General features: G+C 39.1%; 2 protein-coding genes across 4 annotated transcripts in view; one reads left to right on the forward strand and one right to left on the reverse strand.

Moving 5' to 3' along the window:
* The window catches only part of sos2 (SOS Ras/Rho guanine nucleotide exchange factor 2), a 60,051-nt gene extending 43,779 nt beyond the window's left edge, over positions 1-16,272 (forward strand). Inside the window, exons 10-23 of the mRNA XM_002938126.4 lie at positions 1,254-1,909; positions 5,196-5,277; positions 5,571-5,693; positions 5,819-5,922; positions 6,803-7,025; positions 7,700-7,819; positions 8,186-8,348; positions 9,717-9,834; positions 10,487-10,659; positions 11,103-11,219; positions 11,490-11,751; positions 12,051-12,092; positions 12,212-12,321; positions 13,461-16,272. Coding sequence (XP_002938172.3) covers positions 1,254-1,909; positions 5,196-5,277; positions 5,571-5,693; positions 5,819-5,922; positions 6,803-7,025; positions 7,700-7,819; positions 8,186-8,348; positions 9,717-9,834; positions 10,487-10,659; positions 11,103-11,219; positions 11,490-11,751; positions 12,051-12,092; positions 12,212-12,321; positions 13,461-13,970 — 2,803 coding nt within the window. The 3' untranslated portion in view covers positions 13,971-16,272. The remainder of the gene's footprint in view (positions 1-1,253; positions 1,910-5,195; positions 5,278-5,570; positions 5,694-5,818; positions 5,923-6,802; positions 7,026-7,699; positions 7,820-8,185; positions 8,349-9,716; positions 9,835-10,486; positions 10,660-11,102; positions 11,220-11,489; positions 11,752-12,050; positions 12,093-12,211; positions 12,322-13,460) is intronic.
* Positions 16,273-17,972: 1,700 nt separating this feature from the next.
* The window catches only part of map4k5 (mitogen-activated protein kinase kinase kinase kinase 5), a 92,461-nt gene continuing 90,294 nt past the window's right edge, over positions 17,973-20,139 (reverse strand). For all 3 annotated transcript variants that reach the window (XM_012968103.3, XM_012968104.3, NM_001142049.1), the window contains exon 32: positions 17,973-19,833. In XM_012968103.3, the coding sequence (XP_012823557.1) occupies positions 19,746-19,833 (88 nt within the window). In that variant the 3' untranslated portion in view covers positions 17,973-19,745. The remainder of the gene's footprint in view (positions 19,834-20,139) is intronic.

A 20,139-nucleotide genomic window follows, 5' to 3' on the forward strand; every position in this document is an offset into this window, starting at 1 on the left:
TTATATGCATATGGTTTCAAATTTCATAAGGAAGTGACATCATGAATGATGCTACTTGTGCATGCCTTTTAAACCCTGAATCGTTTGCTATTCCATGTACCTATGAATACATGTGCAGTCACATGAAACATGTTGGGTTTTTATCCTTAATAAATCTTTTTTGAATTTTTATCCGCTGTCCTGGAGTCCGATGAATGCATGCTGTTTTGTGCTGGCTATTGAAGCTACACTCCCCAAACTTGAATAACATAATCATGGGGTCACCCCGAATGAAACAGCGACTTTGTTGGATGACCCCCAAAGTGGGAGGGGCCAACAACAGCCAATAAAATTTTATCATTTGACTTTAATGGGAAATTGAAACTGCTGCCAATCTTACAGCTTTGTGGCTACACTCCCCAAACTTAAATCACACAGTCATGGGGTCAGCCTGAATGAAAATATGATGATTGTTGGATGCCCAAAAGTGTGCGGAGCTGTGAACAGCCAATCAGATTTTACCTATTGACTTGGTGGAAATTCAGCCTGCTGCCATTCTCACAGTAATAACACCAGGGTCCCCAAACTGCAGAGTTAGGCACCAGGTAACTGCAGTTCGAAAAAGTGGGTGGAGCCACCAACAGCCAATCAGATTTTAACTATTGATTTTCAATGGGGAAATTCAACTTACTGCCATTCTTACAGTATTAGCACCAGGGTCCTAGGGGACTGCATTTTTAGGTTTTAAAAAGTGGGTGGAGCCACCAACAGCCAATCAGACTTGACCTATTGATTTTTTTTTGTTTAAATTTAAAATTCTGCCATTCTCACACTATTTATGCCAAGGTGTCCACTGTTTGTCACTGGGTGACTTCGACTTCAGGTTAGAAGAAGTGGGCGGAGCCACAACCACAATTTACCTATTGACTTTTATTGTTTAAATTTAAACTGCTGCCATTCTTTAACTATTAATCCTAGGGTCCCTAAACTTTGCAGCCACCAACCGCAAATCAGATGTCACTTGTTGACTTTCAGTGGGGAAATTTAAATTGCTGCCATTCAGACACTATTAAAACCCCAAACTTTGCACAGTGGTTTTTACTATATAACTGTGGTCCAAGTTTAGAAAAAGTGGGTGGAGTCAACAAAAGATCAGATTTCAACCCAACATGAAGTTTGTTCTCAAACTTCCCTTTCTAGTTGTTATGATTGTTGTTGTGATTACTGTTATGTATTACAATTACTTATTATTTTTTTTTTTTTTGTATTTTTAGGGAGCCCATATGGAGACTTTACAATCGTCAGATGAGAAGCAAACACGTGGCTATCAAAAAAATGAATGAGATCCAGAAGAACATTGACAGTTGGGAAGGGAAAGACATTGGGCAGTGCTGTAATGAGTTTATTATGGAGGGCTCATTAACCAGGGTGGGAGCTAAACACGAGCGTCATATTTTTCTGTTTGATGGTTTAATGATCAGCTGTAAAATGAATCATGGACAGTCTCGAATCCCCGGGTATAACACTGCAGAGTATCGGCTGAAGGAGAAGCTCATCATGAGGAAAGTGCAAATCAATGACAAAGAAGATACAAGTGAATATAAAAATGCCTTTGAGCTACTATCCAAAGATGAGAACAGCATTGTTTTTGCAGCAAAGACAGCTGAAGAGAAAAACAATTGGATGGCAGCATTGATTTCTCTACAGTACCGCAGCATGCTGGACCGAATGCTGGACACTGTGCTGATTCAGGAAGAGAATGAGCAGCCTTTACGCTTGCCCAGTCCAGATGTTTATCGATTTGTAGAGGAAGACTCAGAGGAAAACATCGTTTTTGAGGACAGTGTGCAAAGTAGGAGTGGAATCCCTATTATTAAAGGGGGAACTGTAGTGAAACTGATTGAGAGGCTGACATACCACATGTATGCAGGTAGGAGATTTTTGTTAGGCATATCCACATTTGTTCTTTTTCCACATCTTTGTTATGAACAACAAAATGTATACTGTCTAATCTTCCTTACAGAAGCAAAGGAAGACTTTAAAGGGATTCTGTCATGATTTCATGAGCTTTCAGATAAGCTATTGTTTCTCTTGCTAAGTATACTTTCAGTAGGACCCAAGTCGCATAATAGCAAAACAGGGTTTCTCCTTTGGTACCATTTCCATGTATACCACTAGGTGGGGCATGTGAGCACATTTAGCTATGTATGTATGTATAACTTTATTTATAAAGCGCCACAAGGGTACGCAGCGCTTTACAGTCTTACAGAATACAAAATTACACACCGGGAGGACAAGTGATATAATAAATAAATACAATAAATACATATATGTGTGTGTATGTATATATATATATATATATATATATATATATATATATATATATATATATATATATATATAATATATATAAGTGCCATGTGGTATGAGACACAGTAGGAAGGAGGTCCCTGCCCCATAGAGCTTACAATCTGAGTAGCCTTTAGCAATGCAAACATTTTTTTATTTTTTTACATTTTATAATGCTGAAATCTTTTCCAGCCCTCAATAAACCTGCTTTTTGGTAGGAAAAAGGGGTCTGGGTGTCAGAAATCTCTGCCTCTCCTTGTTTTTAATGTATTGGGGCTAAGTTCCCACTTTGTCTCATGTTTTTTTAATGTATTTGTGGTGCCACTGTCCACTGTCTCTTACTATATTCAATGTATTTTGGATGCCACTACTTTTGCCTCTCACTGTATGATGTATTTAGGATCGGGAGTTATTGTTCATAGAATTCAATTTACCATTATTTACAAGTGCGTACTGTGTGTATATCTATATTTTCTTTACTGTACAAGTTGAGGCTTTTTCCATAATGTATTTTACGTGGCAGAGAAATTCCTGAAGCCTCCCTAAATTATTGTGGAGCAGTTTAAGCAAATTTGTCTTTTTACCCACTCACTAAAATTCAGGACAGTACAGGTATGGGACCTGTTATCCAGAATGCTCGGGACCTGGGGTTTTCCAGATAAGGGATCTTTCTGTAATTTGGATCTCTGTAACTAATGTCTGCTAAAAATCATTTAGATATTGAATAAACCCAAACTTGTTTTGCCTCCAATAAGGATTAATTATATCTTAGTTGGGATCAGTATAAGGTGCTGTTTTATTATTACAGGGAAAAAGGAAATCATTTTAAAAAATTAGAATTATTAGCTTATGATGGAGTCTGTAGGAGATGGCCTTTCCGTAATTCAGAACTTTCTGTATAACTGGTCTCCGAATAAGGGATCCTATACCTGTACCAGCAGTGCAATTAGCCCATGGAGGCACTATCCGTTGAGGGGTCAGGGAGCTGCTGTCTGGTTACCTGCCCATAGTTCTGCTGATCGGCTGCAGGGGGGGAGAAGGGAACGGGGTGATATCACTCCAACTTGCAGCTCAGCAGTAAAGTGGGACTGAAGTTTGGCACAGGTCACATGGCTGTGGCACCCTGGGAAATGCAGAATATGGCTAGCGCCGTGGGAAATTTAAAAATTAAATATAAAAAAAAAAAACCTGTTTGTGTTTTTGAAATACAGATTTTAATGCAGGATTCTGCTGGAAAAGCTCTATTAACTGATGTGTTTTGAAAAAAACCTGTTTTCCCATGACAGCATTCCTTTAGTAGTGTTGCTATACATCATGTGGACACCTTTGTCTACCCTGTCTTGGCCAATTCATCAGATGCATTTATACTGTCTTCAAGAGTTCTGTTTAATGAGAAACACTTTACTGAAACCAACCATACAATCCTATTTTGACACAGGTGCTAGATGTTTTCTAGATGACTAAAAAGTAGTAAATGTTAATGCACAATTGCATTTTATTTCAAAAACCTTAAAACCTAAGAACAAAGAAAAAAAGTAATTGTGTTGTGTGCAATTTTTAGTCTACAAACTAAGAGGTTACAACTGTAAATCACAGCTAAGAAACTTTCGCTTCTTGTTGTAGAGATATTTGCCGACTCATCCTTGCAGATCTCATTGGGTCGTCTTGCTTGTTCTTGCTCTTTCAGATCTTACCTTTTCTTCCACAGTTCCCCTTAAAGGAGAACTATAACCTAAAAAGGAATATGGCTAGAAATAAATAATAATAAACTTAGTGCACTGGCTTAAAGTTTGAGCAGGAGCTCCTCATCTTGGATTCTGTTAGAACTGCCTGGGACGCTGCACAGTGAGCTCTGAGCAGCTGTTGAGAAGTTAAGCTTAGGGGTCGTTGCAAATTATCAAGCAGAAAATGAGGTTGGCCTGTCATATAAAGTGATGCTACAAATTGTGATGTTGATTGCACTGGTTTCAGAGCTGCCATAAGATGTGAATCAGAATAAATTACTAATCAGCCTTATACTGTTGCACAATATACTGTATATATAGAATATAAATGTATTGGTCCCTAAGCTCAGTAACTGGCAGCAGCACAGAGCATATGCAGTGAATCAGCAGAGAAGAAGATGGGGAGCTACTGGGGGCATTTTTGGAGGCACAGATCCTCCCTGCTAAAGGGCTGTGGTTGCCTTGGGCTGGTACAGAAGCACAAAACACAATGCACAACATTTTAGCCTACTTCATTAGTTAAAGTAAAAGTAACACTAACATTTTTTAAGTAAAAAAGCTATTCTATCCTGCACCAATAACTGCCCTATCCTGCAAACCACTTAGTATTTTAAATGCTTTAATAGAAAATACCTGCTAAAACTTGGCTTCCTGTCAATTGAAGTACGGCAATACGGCGAAGGAAGGAGCAGCATCCACTATGCGATGATCGATTGATCGAGCCTAGCCTTCTTTCTGTATAGGAAGGAGTCAGGCTAGGCTCGATCAATCGATCGTCGCATAGTGGATGCATTTTGTTTCCAGATTTTCCTGCATTATACTCATTTTCCTGTTTTTCCCCAGTGAATGTGGAACTCGAAATGTTTTGGGAAACCTTTTTTGTTTTTCCCACATTTTAAGTCATTCTAATATAATTAAGACAAATTCTACAGCGAGCTCCCCATTTTATGTTTTCCCACATTTTATTTATTTTTTGGTTCTGTGGAAAATGTGGATTTGTCTGTGGTCCTATCTTTTTAGCATTTTGAAGGATATGGTCCTTTATATTTAATTTTTTAAATAATTTTAAGTAATTTTTTCTGTCTGCAATAGGGATACACAGTTCTCTTGTTCAAGGATAATCCTGATTTGTCTCTTTGGCAGATCCTAACTTTGTGCGGACCTTTCTGACCACCTATCGCTCTTTTTGTAAACCTCAAGAATTACTAAATCTGCTTATAGAAAGGTAATATTATTTATTATTTTATGAAATTCTCCTCCTGCTGCACCCCTAGAATTAGGCTGACAAGCCCATTAAGTTTGTCACTGTGAAAAACTACAATGTGTACTGTACCATATGTTTTTAAATCCCTCAAGACATTAAAGTCCAGTGTGCGCTGTGTGCCATTACAGTGTTAATGTGAATCATATTTGATTAATACGGTGCATTACATTTTTTAGCCTTTGTGTAAAGTACGAATGGATTTAGCTCTCCTCAGTACTTACATTACATTATGCTTAACCTCTGATTTCTCTTAGATTTGAAATTCCAGATCCAGAGCCCACAGAATCGGACAAAATGGCCATTGAGAAAGGGGAGCAGCCAATCAGCGCCAACCTTAAGAGGTTTCGGAAGGAATACGTTCAGCCGGTGCAACTCAGGTTGGTGCAGATTGTTCCATACACATTCTATAATAACTGGTATTTTAAAACTTTTGAATGTCCCTTTACCATGTTTAGGGTTGAATAAGTGGCAATAACAGTAAACTGTTTAAACCATTTTATAGGGTTTTAAATGTATTTCGTCACTGGGTTGAACATCACTTCTATGATTTTGAGAGAGACCTGGAACTCCTTGACAGATTGGAATCTTTTATTTCTAATGTTCGAGGTAAGCATATAGAGACCTTACCATACAGGCATTGGGAAGGATAGAATATATGAATCTTAATTAGAAGGGCATGGTTTTACATTTTTTTTAAAACCCCTCGGGTATGGCATCTCAGGACCGATTTAGAGAGAATAATCTTGTATCCTTTAACAAAGGATCTCAGTGGCACTTATGTAGATCTCTAGTATTATGTCAGCTGCAGTTTTTTGCTCTTCCCAAATGCACAGCATCAATCATCTGGAACCAGAACCAGATTTTGGCTAAAAACACCATATGTTTGAGCAGGTATAAAAAAAAAACAACTCCTCTGTAAGCTAAGGCTGCTAGTGCATAGGATTTTGTCCATCTTAGCCAACCATCCATTGAAAAACAGTGGCAGACAAAGTGTCCCTGTCCACCTTTCACTGCTCTATTGCTATTGAATGAAAAGCACCCCATGGTGACAGGCAGACCTAAGCACCACAATAATCAAACAAGGTATGCATCCAATCCCAAAATCTTCCAGTGTACCATTGATAAATGTCAGAACTGGAAATATGTCAAACAATTGTTCTTTATTACTTTCATATAAGCACTCCTTCAGCCATTCATTCACTCAGGGGAATCATTGTTTGTATGGCCAGTAAAGCTCCACTCATAGGAATATGACCTCTGTATCTGTATTTACAAAGGAAAGCACCACACCTAGTTACAGCAAGCAGTAAGTAGAACACTAGATTTGAAATCATAGATACAGATAAAGCCTGCACACAAATCACATTCTGTGTAGTCTGACACACATATGCACAAATAGTCTCAGTGAAGGGCTTATTTAATGTGTAAATAGAGGGTTATGTTACTAGAAAATATGATTGTCATTTGAAGTGTTTTTCTCTTTAAGGAAAATCCATGAAGAAATGGGTGGAATCTATAGCAAAAATAATCAGAAGGAAAAAGCAAGCTCAGGCAAATGGTGTGAGCCACAACATCACATTTGAAAGCCCCTTTCCTCCTATAGAATGGCACATAAGCCGGACAGGCCAGTGTGAAACATTTGACCTTATGACTCTGCATCCAATAGAAATTGCTCGCCAGCTCACTCTAATGGAGTCTGACCTTTATAGGTAAGTGTCACATATAAACAAGCCATTGTTGTGCTGGTTGACATTAATGATCTGAAACATTATTGAAACATTTTATTGCTTTCCTGCTACTTGTATACATATTTCTATAGCCTATCTGGAAAGCAACAGACTGATATTATTTTATGGAATCATTTTAGATATTATCATAGGATACAGAAACACAGCCCCAAGAGGCAATGTTGGATCTTTATATAAATGGCTAATAAATAGTTACTACTTTGTTGCATAGGATGCCTGTGGCTTAGCACTGTCTAAAGATATAAGGTGCATTTACCATTACACTGCATTAGCACCTGAATTCTAAACCCTAACATAAAAAATAACAGAATCCTTTTAAATCAGATGTCGTATCATATACGTCTCTGCACTCTCTCCAGCTCATTAATATCCTTCTTAAGGACTGGAGCCCAAAACTGCACTGCATACTCAAGGTGAGGCCTTACCAGAGACCTATAAAGAGGCAAAGTTATGTTTTCATCCCTTGAGTCAATGCCCTTTTTTTTTTTATAGAAGACAGCACTTTATTTGCTTTAGTATCCACAGAATGACTCTGCCTACAAAAATCCCCAGATCCTTCTCCAGTACCACAAAATCATGTATGTATTTTTTAAAAATGAATGAATGTGTAACTTGCTCTTTTCTGTTGCGTGCAGGGCAGTTCAACCTTCAGAACTTGTGGGCAGTGTTTGGACAAAAGAAGACAAAGAAATTAACTCTCCCAACTTGCTGAAGATGATTCGCCATACAACCAACTTAACATTGTGGTTTGAAAAGTATGTGCATTGCTTTGTGTTCAGGCAGGGGCATTCACTCCACATATATCCAATTATTAAACTACAACACAAACAACCCTCAGAATGGCAATTTATGGGCCATCTGAAGAAAAACAAAAGCTACCATTACTAATTATAATTACAAATATACAGAAAGTTCTTTTATATGAAAAAAAATTGAGATATCTACTTGTTTTCCACAAGTCAGTGACAAACCATTTAATTTTAAGAATGAATGATGTGTTTATGTCTAAATAAGGTTAAAAAACACTTAGACTGCCTTGCATTTACCATTGGCATCACTTTTTGGCAAGGTTAGTTTTTCTCAAGCATCTGATGGCTTTCATTTGCCTCCTGCCTTTCTAGGTGTCTTGTGGAAACGGAGAATTTTGAGGAGAGAGTGGCTGTTTTCAGTCGTATCATTGAAATCCTCCAGGTCTTTCAGGAGCTGAATAACTTTAATGGCGTGTTAGAAATTGTCAGCGCTGTGAATTCAGTACCAGTGTACAGGCTGGATCACACCTTTGAGGTTAGTCCCGAGTAGTTCACCATGCACCATGCACATTAGTACTAACAGATACAGAATTACCAAGCACTATTCACTGGAAAGTCCATAGCAATGCTCACAAATAGGCTTTAGAGGTGCACTTTACTGAAGGGAAGCTTGACTTGAAAATGAAAAGAGTAATAATGGCAAGTCAAAATCTGCAGTGCAGTTTATTATGGATATACTGAGTGTATATCTTGGCTGGAAATATACATCACATTCTGCCTTTGGGCAGTCCGATTGGCCCTCAGATTTGTATGTGATTAATAAAATGACTAAATATAGTGTCAGGCATGCGTTAAGAATAGATAGTTGTGGCAACCGACTTTTAGATTAATAAAAGGGAAAATATTCACTTGAGCCACCAGAACTGTAGTGAGATTCATCAAACAGAGAGGGTTAAGACATCATTTGTAAAATCTCTCAAATATATACTTGTCCATTAATGAGCAAAAACATGGAGAGTCTGGTAAGCAGTTTTATATCAATGGCCCAGCATGCACTAGTATTCTTTTATGTACATTTCATTTATATTTTGTTTTAGTAAAGGAACAGACAAAAAAGGAAAAAATAGGTGAATGGTTGGTTGATATCTGGGCATCCACTCAGACAGATTGTATAAATGGGCCTCTGTGTAAAGCAGCCAGTGCACATCTTCTATCTTTATACAATAAACCTACAAAAGGTTTTGGCATACAATAGATTGAAATGAAGGATAGAGTTCACATCAATGGGAACATGCAGGGAGCACCATTAATCATTTAATCAGCCTGTAGTTACTGTTTTAGGAGATGGACTCAATCTAACCTACAGATTTTATTATATTTTCGAATGCATCTGTTTGCAGCACATGAGTTGAGTTAGGGGCTTCAAGGTTATGAGCAGATTAAGCCATGTGGTTAGTGTTTAGGGGGTGATGAGTCCTACAGAGCCTAGGTATATGTTTCCCTGCATATAGCAAAAGCTTATAGACCAATATTCTTGACTCAATTTTGAGGATCAGGTTGGTAATAACTCCAGTAAGCATCCCATGGGAGAGTGTACATTGGTTGCGTTGTCCTGTACGTACAGTAAGACAAAATAACTCCCGGAATGAGTACAATACCAGATGGTGTCAAATCAGATGAATGTATTCTGCTTCAAAAGATCTACGTTTAGGGCAACAGGATCATCTTATAATATTGTATTGACTTATTTCAATTTGCATTGAATCTAGCCTGTGTGTCTGGCAATGACAGCTTCCCTGTGTGTTTGCTTTCGATTGAATTCATGTTGAACACTTGTGTATCCCATGCCATTTGTATGTGTACTCACTGTGCAATTATTACTTTATATTTGTTTTCCTTCAAGGCGTTACAGGAGCGAAAGAAGAAAATCCTGGATGAAGCCGTGGAACTCAGTCAAGATCATTTTAAAAAATATTTAGCAAAACTTAAATCAATCAACCCACCTTGCGTGCCTTTTTTTGGTAAGTTGGTTGTTTGGTAACCTTTCCTCTGCCTATCTCACACATCCATCAACCATAGTGTTAGGATAGCAACAAATGCTTATTATGAAGGCTATTGGGAATAACTAATGAGTGCCATTCACTGCCGCATTCAGCTGCTCACCCATCCAGTGTCACTGCACACCCCTTCTATTTCTCAGTAGCAGTGTACAACAAAGTCAGCACAGGAAACTGCATGCTGAGGTAGCCATACTTTAATTAAAGATTTAAAAAGGAGCAACAGTAAAATGTATATTCAGCTCTCTGTGTTCCCATAAGACAAGAGATGAAGTCAAAATAAAATTAAGTCATAGTGTCCTGTTAAGTCAGGAGCCATATAGAGCTTTGTAAGCAGACTTACAGTATGAGAGAGAATTAGGCAGGGCATTGCACTTGTTTCTTTTCACAGAGAAGTCAGTGCAGCGTTTCTGTGAGTGCTTATGGCTGTATTTACATAGACCTTTCTGATAAAGCTTACTTAGTTTTTACCTTTCCTTCTCCTTTAAGTAATGAACCCTGTGCTCTTTGTTTTTGTTTGTCTTTGTTTTTAGTATATCTTATTCAGTATTGTTTCATCAGCCTGGTGTTGGATTTAAAGGTATCATTGTAAAATCCTTATTTTCTTTTTATAAAGGAATATATTTGACCAATATTCTGAAGACTGAAGAAGGGAATCCAGACTTTCTGAAGAGGCAAGGAAAAGAACTGATAAACTTTAGCAAGAGGCGGAAAGTGGCTGAGATCACAGGAGAAATTCAACAGTACCAGAACCAGCCTTACTGCCTACGGACTGAAGCCGATATACAGGTACGACAGACAAAAGCCACGGATAGCTTGTATACAGTACATGAGGCACTTTTCTGTTTCATTCCATTAGTTGTCACCAGGGTCGGATTGGGGGGTGCAGGGCCACCGAGGCTGCTGCCCCAGGGGCCCCTCTGGGGCCCGCTCGACGTCCTCCCCTAACTGTGGGCAAGTGAAATGTGGGAAGTGGCAACAAGGATCACGTCTGGGCCGCTGGGGCCAACTGGGTTTTTTCCCTGGTGTCCCGTTGGCCCAGTCTCACCCTGGTTGTCGCATGTATCTGACTAAGGACACATTTGTGTAAATCTGTTTTTGTAGGTACAGATGTATCTGCTAATTAAACCTGAATCCAACTGAAATGCTGTCTGATAGTGAAGTATTAATATTAATTAATATGCCTTGTACCCCTCTTAATTTACCTGCTGTCTCTTGTTGTTTTCTTTCAGAGATTCTTTGAGAATCTGAATCCGATTGGAAATTTTGGAGAAAAGGAGTTCACAGACTATTTGTTTAATAAGTCTCAGGAGATTGAACCAAGAAACTGCAAACAACCACCTAGATTTGTATGTCATGTGACAGTAATATGTTCATTTGCCTAATTTAAATATTGATGGAGGAAGAGCAATATTGCCAGTTGCCATGCAAGAACGTCATTCTTTTCTACCCTGCATTGGGGTTGCATTGTACTGCATTGTACCCCATGATTTATAGCCATTCGTGGCATTACTTGCACTTTTACCCTCCATCTAAATATGTCTTTACATTGTGTTTCTCAATAATGCAAAGAGGATGATGACTGACTTGACCATGTTTATTTTTTTCTCTCTCTCCAGTCCAGGAAAACCACATATTCACTGAAGTCTCCAGGTATTAGGCCCAACAGTGGAAGGCATCTGTCCTCATCTGGCACTCTGAGAGGCCACCCGATGCCTTTAGAAAGGGAGCCTTATAAGATCAGCTTCAGCAGGATCACAGAATCGGATCATGAATCTACAATCTCCCCTCCAATCTCTCCTAACACTCCATCTACCCCTCCTGCCTCAGCCTCCTCAGAGCTCAGTGTTTTTGTAGACTTGGATCTCCACTCTTCCTTTGGTATGAGTTAGATATAAGTGATTTTATACCTAGGTTTTGGAGCGGCAAATTAATTTAATGTGTCTGTGACAAATCTACATCAGTAAAATTTTGCATGGAATGATGTAACCATTATATACAAAATGCTATGTATATAACTATGACCAAGTCTTAATATGGCCAAACCCAATGGTTTATTTTCTCCTGATTACACTGCTTGTATTAGGAACCTGCCCCCCTAGTAGTTTTGCTTTTCTCAGGGGGTTATTTTAGAGCCAGAGACATAGATTAAAACTTATTTTCCTCTTCATTTTGCACAGGTAGCAGCACTATGCTTTCCCATGGGTTTTTGCCAAACTCAAGTAAGTGTGTTTTGCTTGCATTTCTTTTTCTTCTTCATGTATATGTCAAATATATTGGGATGTTTCTATTTTAAGACTAACTTGATGTTGAATTGAGTTAAATTTTGTATCTCCCTTAGAGTCCTTTTTCAGTTCTTGTGGTAGTCTGCACCGGTTAAGTGAAGAGCCTCTGCTTCCACCTCCTTTGCCTCCCCGTCGGAAGGTAGATCCAGAGGGGTCAAATCTTGTAGTAAGTACACAGTACTGTTAATTGACCAGCATACAACCCCTTCCAATGTTGGGTAACTTTTGGAGTTTTGGCCATGTAGTTGGGGAACTAAATGTGGTGGGCAAAACACCTGAAATCTCCCTGTGTGCCATTGCCCTAATTCATCTTAAAATCCATATAAACACAGTGGCTAATGCTATTGATTAATGGTTCTTTTTTTCCCAAGACAGCAGTTTTACTAGCACTGGTATGTCTCTTGTGTTACGTGCATGGTCATTGCTACTGTAACCTGAAGTGCTGCTGCAGTGCTGTGCTTAGCTCAGAAGAATGTCAACGTTGGCACTACTCAATAGTTTTTTTCCACAAGAAAACTCAGGAATTGTCAAGTAGTAAAAATGTTAGCCCCAAATACATTAAATATAATGAGAGGCAATGATTTTTGACACCCCAGACTCCTTACTGCACAAAAAAGTGGGCTTCCTGGAGGCTGAAGGAAATTTCAGCAATGTAGAAATCAAATTAATTTAGAAATCCTTTGCATTGCTAAATGTACTCATATGCCCCACCTGGTGGTAGACATAAGAATAACACACAAGCAGGAGAAACCATGTTTTGCTATTGTACTACTTGGGTCCTATTGGAAGTACAAGAGTAGGGGAAACACTAGCTTGTGTGAAAGCAGTTTTGTTATAGTTTTGGCTCCTTCTGAAAGCTCAGACTCAGACACAATGCACTGAGATGGCGCCTACACACCAATATTACAGCTAAAAAATACATTTGTTGGTTCAAGAATAACATTTTAAATGGCAATGAAATGAATTATATTAATTATTAGAAATAAAAAATACACCATAAAAATGATGACAGAATCCCTTTAAGGGCAAATGCCCAAAACTTTGTGCACTTTTGCCCTATTATTTTTGTGTCTTTGTTATCCTTTTACTTAGTTTGTAAACTCTAAGGGGAAACTCTCTTACCACATGGCACTTAATATCTGAGTACTGATATTTATACTTTTCTACATTGTTAAATAGTAATGTGCTGCACATCCAGTAGCACTTTAAAGTCATGCATACGTAATGATTTATGCACCCATACTCTTCAAAATGTAATTTGTGTATCTAAAGCATAGGCATTTATTGCTTCACTCTTTTCTTTAGGGGCATTCGAAACTGGATGATGACCCTCCAGCTATTCCACCAAGATTGCCTCCTCCTCCAAAGATCCAGCCACGGGTACCTGCCTACACAGGACCTTTCGACGGACCTCTGCATAGCCCTCCACCTCCACCACCCAGGGACCCAATTCCTGATACCCCTCCCCCTGTCCCACAGAGGCCTCCTGAGCATTTCATAAACTGCCCTCTTAATCTGCAGCCTCCACCTCTTGGCCGTCTCCATCGGGAACAGGACTGGTTTCGGGAAGTCAACACTGCTCCAAATTCTCCAAATACACCACCCAGTACCCCATCTCCAAGAGCTTTGCGGCGTTGTTGTGGCCTCAGTACCAGTCACAGTAATCTTTCTCATGTCCTGGCCCCTCCAGTTCCCCCGCGGCAGAATTCCAACCCACAGCTGCCCAAACTGCCACCAAAGACTTACAAAAGGGAAATCTCTCACCCACCTTTGCACAGACTGTCTTTGTTGGAAAATGCTGAAACTCTGCAATGACCACAGCCATAATAGTCTTAGACACTGGATAGAGATTGGCAATGTTCTGTGGGGTTTTGGGGTCCTTTTTTATTTATTTGGATAATTAGGCACTGTCTTTTAAAGACTTTTGATTGAAGAGGAACAGCAATGTGTAGTCTGCCTGTGGCAAAAAGCATTACAATGAACAGTCGTTACTAAAGTGCTACTGATCAAACAACAAGCTGAGAACAAACTGACAGGGATTCGTTCCTACACACTACAGCCTTTCTAACAGCGCTTAACTGCCTCAGGTTAATCCGAGTCATTGCCTTGTCCCGGCGCAGAGCTTTCCGCCTGTGCAACACTGTTCCAGGATTGCTTGATTGCAGTGTAACCTCCAAAAGACTCTTTACTGGGCACCCATTATTTGCACTGAGCCAAAAACCTAACATTTGGAATGAAGAAAACAAAGTGCATATTTGGAGGGATGATTTTTTTCCCTTAGTTTTAGCACTGGAGGCCTTTAATTTCCATACCATTAAACAGACTTTTTTTTCTTTTTCAGGGATCTTTCCTTTTGTTTCATCATTCCAGTTTGTTATTGCCCCTTCCAGTTGTCTGGAGCAACTTCACATTTGCATGAGGTTAAACAGCCAGAACCAGTGATGTCTCTGCTTCTCAGATATACAGTATGGAGGGAGAGGGGGGACAACTCCTATGTTTGCTCACACAAACGCTACCTAATGTCCTTCTCATGGAATACAAGTGTTTAGCATGCAGCTTATTCAGATGTGCCTTTTTTCTGTTTGGTCTGGCGGATGCCAGCTTCTGTTCATAAGTTGCCTACCTGGGATCAAAGCGCAAAATCTTCAATGTACCATTTAGTGAGAACTCAGTATCTTGACTGATGTTAACCCCTGTAACTGCTACGAGTCTTGATAAATGCCAGGAGTAGATTTGCCTTCATTATCACAATAACAAATCCTGAGGGTAGGAGAGAGTTGGTAGAAGCTGCTGGTTTCCTATTTTTATAGGAATAGTCAGTGTGATTTATAACCCACCCCCAGGCCAACCATACCCAAGCTCTACCCAGTGCATTTTGTCTTCACACGTGGCTGTGGGTAAGGCTCCTGTAGACTGGAGACACTAGTTACAACGGAGCCTCACACTGAGCCCTGCACTAGGTTGAGGCTTTGGGACAAGGGAAATAATTAAAGGCAGCATTTTAAAGGACATTGATGTGTCCCATAAAATAGTTTTACTATATCCCTGAGGCAGAGCTGAACAGCCTTGCCATAAAGGTTTGCCTGTATTAGAGAGGAGTTTCAATTTTACATTCCATGAATTTACACCTTTAACCAATGTGTGACTTTTGCTAGTTTCAATAAAATGTAGTTTCCATAAAAAACAAAAACAAAATGATCCTCCCCTGTCTTTACACATTCAGAATTAGATGGAAAAGAGAGCACTACTGTAGCAAGCATCAGTTCTTATGGGAGAACTATCTCAAGGTATATGCTAGCACTGCACTTTTGTACTTTGTGTTCATCTCTGGTTCCAAGCAGTGGTGCCCACTGTGGCTATGAAGACTAATCATTATTTAGCCTTGCTTCACATTCAATTGTCTGTAAGAAAATCCCTCTTTGCTAGAATTGCTTCTGTATGGACAAAGTCATTTGCTCCTTGTTTCTCGGATAACTCCCTACTTCTACGAGTGCTAGTTTGTACTTTGACTGTGGGTCAGTGACATGCCACGTTTGCATTGCTTTGCTATGATACAGGCGTGCATCAATCTGGATGGGTGTCAAGCTGTTCTGCCCTGAGTAAGTAAGTTTGCAAACTGGTGACATTCCATTAATGACATGTATGCACCAGCATTTCTATTCCACTTGTGTAAGATGTCAGCCATAGGAGCAGTGCTGGACACCACTTATAGTACAATTGGCAATGTCTTTCACCAAGGCAGAGTGCTGAATTTGGAACTCCAAACCCGATGTGTGCCAGGTGCTCTACTCCTATTAGTTAGGTGGTTGGAATATCTCTATGCCATAAAGTGTGGTTTTTGACTTAACGGCAGGGTTTTAGATCCCTCATCTTTGTCCTCACTGTGCTGTAGAAACAATTTTTTCCAATTGGTCACTTCTCAATCTGCAAACTTACTCTTAACAGTGGTAGGTTCAGTTTATATTCCCACTGACAGACTGAGGCAACACCTGGCTTCAAGAATCTTCATGTTTGTATAAATGTCTACAAGCCACATTTTATTTCCTGGTTCATGGCCTTTTACAGTGCTTTGTATCAGTGTTCTTAACCAATGTAATAAATCAGTCTTAATATGGTATTTTGTGTATGATTCTTTATAAATATAAACGTGACCTAAACTTTTATCTGATTTTCAAACAAGCTCTAAAAGTAGATAATGAAAACCTAAGAAAGTGAATACTTATAATTTGAAGGTGGACGAATGAAGCCTAAATACAACTTTTTGGCATAAAAAAAAACGCGTTACATTTGGGGAAATAATACACACAGGCCGCACAAGAACCTTATCCCATCTGTTTAACATGGTGGTAGGAGTGTTCTGGTTTGGGCCTGTTTTGCTGCAGCTGGGCCTGGATAGCTTGCCATCATTGGTGGGCCAATGAATTCTAAAGAAAAATATCAACACTGTGAACTGAATCATGAAGCAAGACATTGATCCTAAACATACAAGTCATTCAGCTAAAGAATGGTTAAAGAAGAATAAAGTGAATGTTCTGGAATGGGCAGGTCAAAGTCCTGACGTTAATGGAAATGTGTAGAGACCTACACTACAGGTATAGGATCCAGAGATCTCTAAATTACGGGATGGCCAACTCCCATAGACTCCAGTATAAGTAAATAACTAATTTTAAAAATCTTCTCTGCAATAATAAAACAGTACTTTTTACATGAACCCATATTGGTGGCAAAACAATCCTGTTGTGTTTATTTAATGTTTTAATCATTTTTAGCACACTTAAAAGGACATAACCCCAAAAATGTTTTCATTTATTAGGCAAAAAAATAAATATTAATCAACTTTCCAATATGAATTTATTAAAATATATTTAGTGCGTTAAAACAATGTTGCAAAGGTCAGTCTCCTCCTGCAAGGCAGGTCTGTCAGTCTGCTGCCTTGTGTGTTACATTGTTTCAAACGCCAGAGCCACCAGGGCAGATAGGAGAAAGGACAGGCACATGCCGCTTCTAATAGCAGTTATATATACAAATAAATACCATTACAAATTTGTAATGAATGTATATTGCAAAGCTGCTTAGAATTATGTTTTTTTTTATTAGGCAAAAAATATTTTGGGTTGACTTGTCCTTTAAGGTATGGTGATTCAAATTACAGAAATATCCCTTATCTGGGAAACCAAGGTGCCAGGTCACCAAGCATTCTAAATAGATCCTATACATGTATTGATATTCACAACTTTGTTATTGCTTTGAGAGCTTTCTACATCTCTCTACTGTCAGTTAAGGTCACTCTTCTTTTGAAAATGGCTCCAGTTCTCACACATTACCTTCTCCTACCTGCAGTTTTCAGATCTGAGTTCGGTCATGTGTGACTTCTTCAGACCAGTCCAGTGTGGACTGTAGTAAAACAATCTAGTATAGCCCCAAACTGATGCCAAGGGCTTTCAATTCCAGTCTGTACCCACTGTGAAATGACATAAAATGCTATATTGTAATCAAAACAGCTCATTTATTATGCTGATGGTTAGAAGAGCCCTGCAACTTCCAGAAAGATATAGCAATCAAAGTATCACCTGAGGATACCACTGAATTAATTCCAAAAATCTCCCACAGTATTGTGTATTTTATATAAAGCTTACCACTAATCAGTCTTTTGCTTGCTGCCTGGCTGTATTGCAAAATAAAAAGGCTGTGCTCACCACTAGGTTGCCACCTTTCCTACAGTCCAGTGGCGAGGAAGTCAAGATGATTTATCAGGCCCAATTCATAGTAACATAGTAAGTTAGGTTTGTATTCTACACAAAAACCATGCTGTAAACATTTCAGAATATGACAGCGATTTTTATTTCAGGTTTACTTATTTAAGAAAATCAAGTTACACATGATAAAACCCGGTGTCAGAAGGTAAACGGAACACACTCTGTTGTTGAGCATTCAGAAAGACTTTGGATGCTAACTTTCATGTAACAGGTACATCCCACTGAGCAGCACAAAGTCATCCTGTACACGAGGGCTTTCTGGCTGCTGCTGAACTATAACCTTGAGCAGCCCTAGCCAACTAAAGCAGTTGTAATTAAAAAGGAAAGCAGGTTGAAATTCCTGCTGATTATTAAGGCAGTTTGACACACAAAGAGAACAGGCACTTTAGTTTGTACAGATACTAAACACAGAATCACAGCCAGCCACATTCCTCTAACGAAATAGACAAAGACAAAAAGCAAATCGGTCATATCTGCTAAAAAAAAAGGGAATCAACCACATAGGAGTCGAATTCATGGAAAGCCACAAGCTGAATGCTTGGAAATAAATGCAACTATATAGCCTTGTTATAAGGGAGAGCTGAAAATGAGACTGAGAATCATCTGTGTATTATAGGGAATGGCAGATGTGGCTTTGTTATAGCTAGAAAATTCCTTCCATGATCTGCTGCATAGTATAATTATCTCCTGATAATAATACATGTGGCTGGCTAAAGCTCTGATTCGGCAGGATTCTTTTACACAAAGGCAGCTCAGTCTTAGTCACGAAGCAGTACGAACATTTAAAAACACAACTAAAAGTCTGTCCATTGGGATGAACAGTGGGGCTACCAAATCTGAAATAATGTCCCTTTTGAGTCTGAGGACCCTGACCGATAAAGCAGAATTACAAAGGAAAGTACACCAACCATTGGCTGGGGTAAAAAAAAATGTATGATATCTTTCCTGTACACACAAATAACACATACAAATGCAATCTGCAAAAGCCTTTCCTATACACATATGTTACCCTCTCAAGCCAAAGATTAATAAATAAAGTTGTATTTTACAGAATAGTCTAACATGGCAAATTCAGGCTAGAAACATACAAACATGGAGGTGTAGTGTCACTTTCTTGGCATATGACAGAAAAGGGGCAGTAAATCTCCCTGGGTAAATTTGTGTGCAGCTATGGAATAGGGCTTGTACCAATATGCTGGCTATGATATGGCACATACACTGGAGTAAGAAGGAAAAACAATATCCCTCAAAGCTAATAAAATGTCTTTAAATAATGTATCAACATAAAGACGTAGGAGCATGTGCTGAAAAGGAACTGAAGGCCTGTGTTCCTTGTTTCTTGTAAGCAATGACTCCAAAAATGCATTATTGGCACTCTGAGATGCAACATCTACACTATACCAAGGAAGATGAACTCCAGCCGAAGTAAGTGGCAATGCAGCATTCAAGACAGGTATAAAATATCAAAGCAAAGTGCCATTCTGGTTTTAGCATTTCCTGGGACAACTGCAAGGCCACAGAGCATATCAAGGCACCCCTTATTAATTTTCAGCATGGCTGTGCCCTCAAACCTTTGGCACCAACCATTACAAAGGGTTTATCTCACAGCTTGTTATTAAGCAACCAATAAAACCAACACCACACAGTGGTGACAGGAAATGTAGCTGTTTCCAGCAGCACAAATTGTTAAAAACACAACCTTTTCCCAATAATACTAATAAATGAATAAAAATAACAGTCAAAGCAAAATCCACCTTGCCCAGATCCCAGCAAGGGAACATTTATGTTGGAATTTATATTCCTATGTCATTAATGGCAAGCTACAAAGAGAGGACTAGTAGCTGTTTTCGTGGCCAGCCAAGATGTATAGGTTACTGTGTGCCGTTGGGTTCATTGTTGGACGACTTTCCAGCACCACCACCCTGCAAGAGAAAAGAAATGGGTAAGTGCCAAGTGCCTAACCAAATGCACAGAAATACAGTGCCAATTTCATTGCATATACCTCATAAATGAAAACTATAGATAAAACTTTCTCTATGTAACCTTTCTGTTACATTGTAGTGCTGTTAATTTGTCAGAAAGAGTAATTTTCCCTTAGAATTTACTTGCCCATGGCCACTAGGAACTGACACAGAGCCCACCTGTTAGGCAGTGAGGTTTTCTGCAGATAAAGCAGCATACCAGCACCCAGAATATATCGGGGTAAATCCTAACAAATGTAACTATTT

This window comes from Xenopus tropicalis, chromosome 8 (assembly GCF_000004195.4).
Source record: "Xenopus tropicalis strain Nigerian chromosome 8, UCB_Xtro_10.0, whole genome shotgun sequence".
Classification (NCBI taxonomy): domain Eukaryota; kingdom Metazoa; phylum Chordata; class Amphibia; order Anura; family Pipidae; genus Xenopus; species Xenopus tropicalis.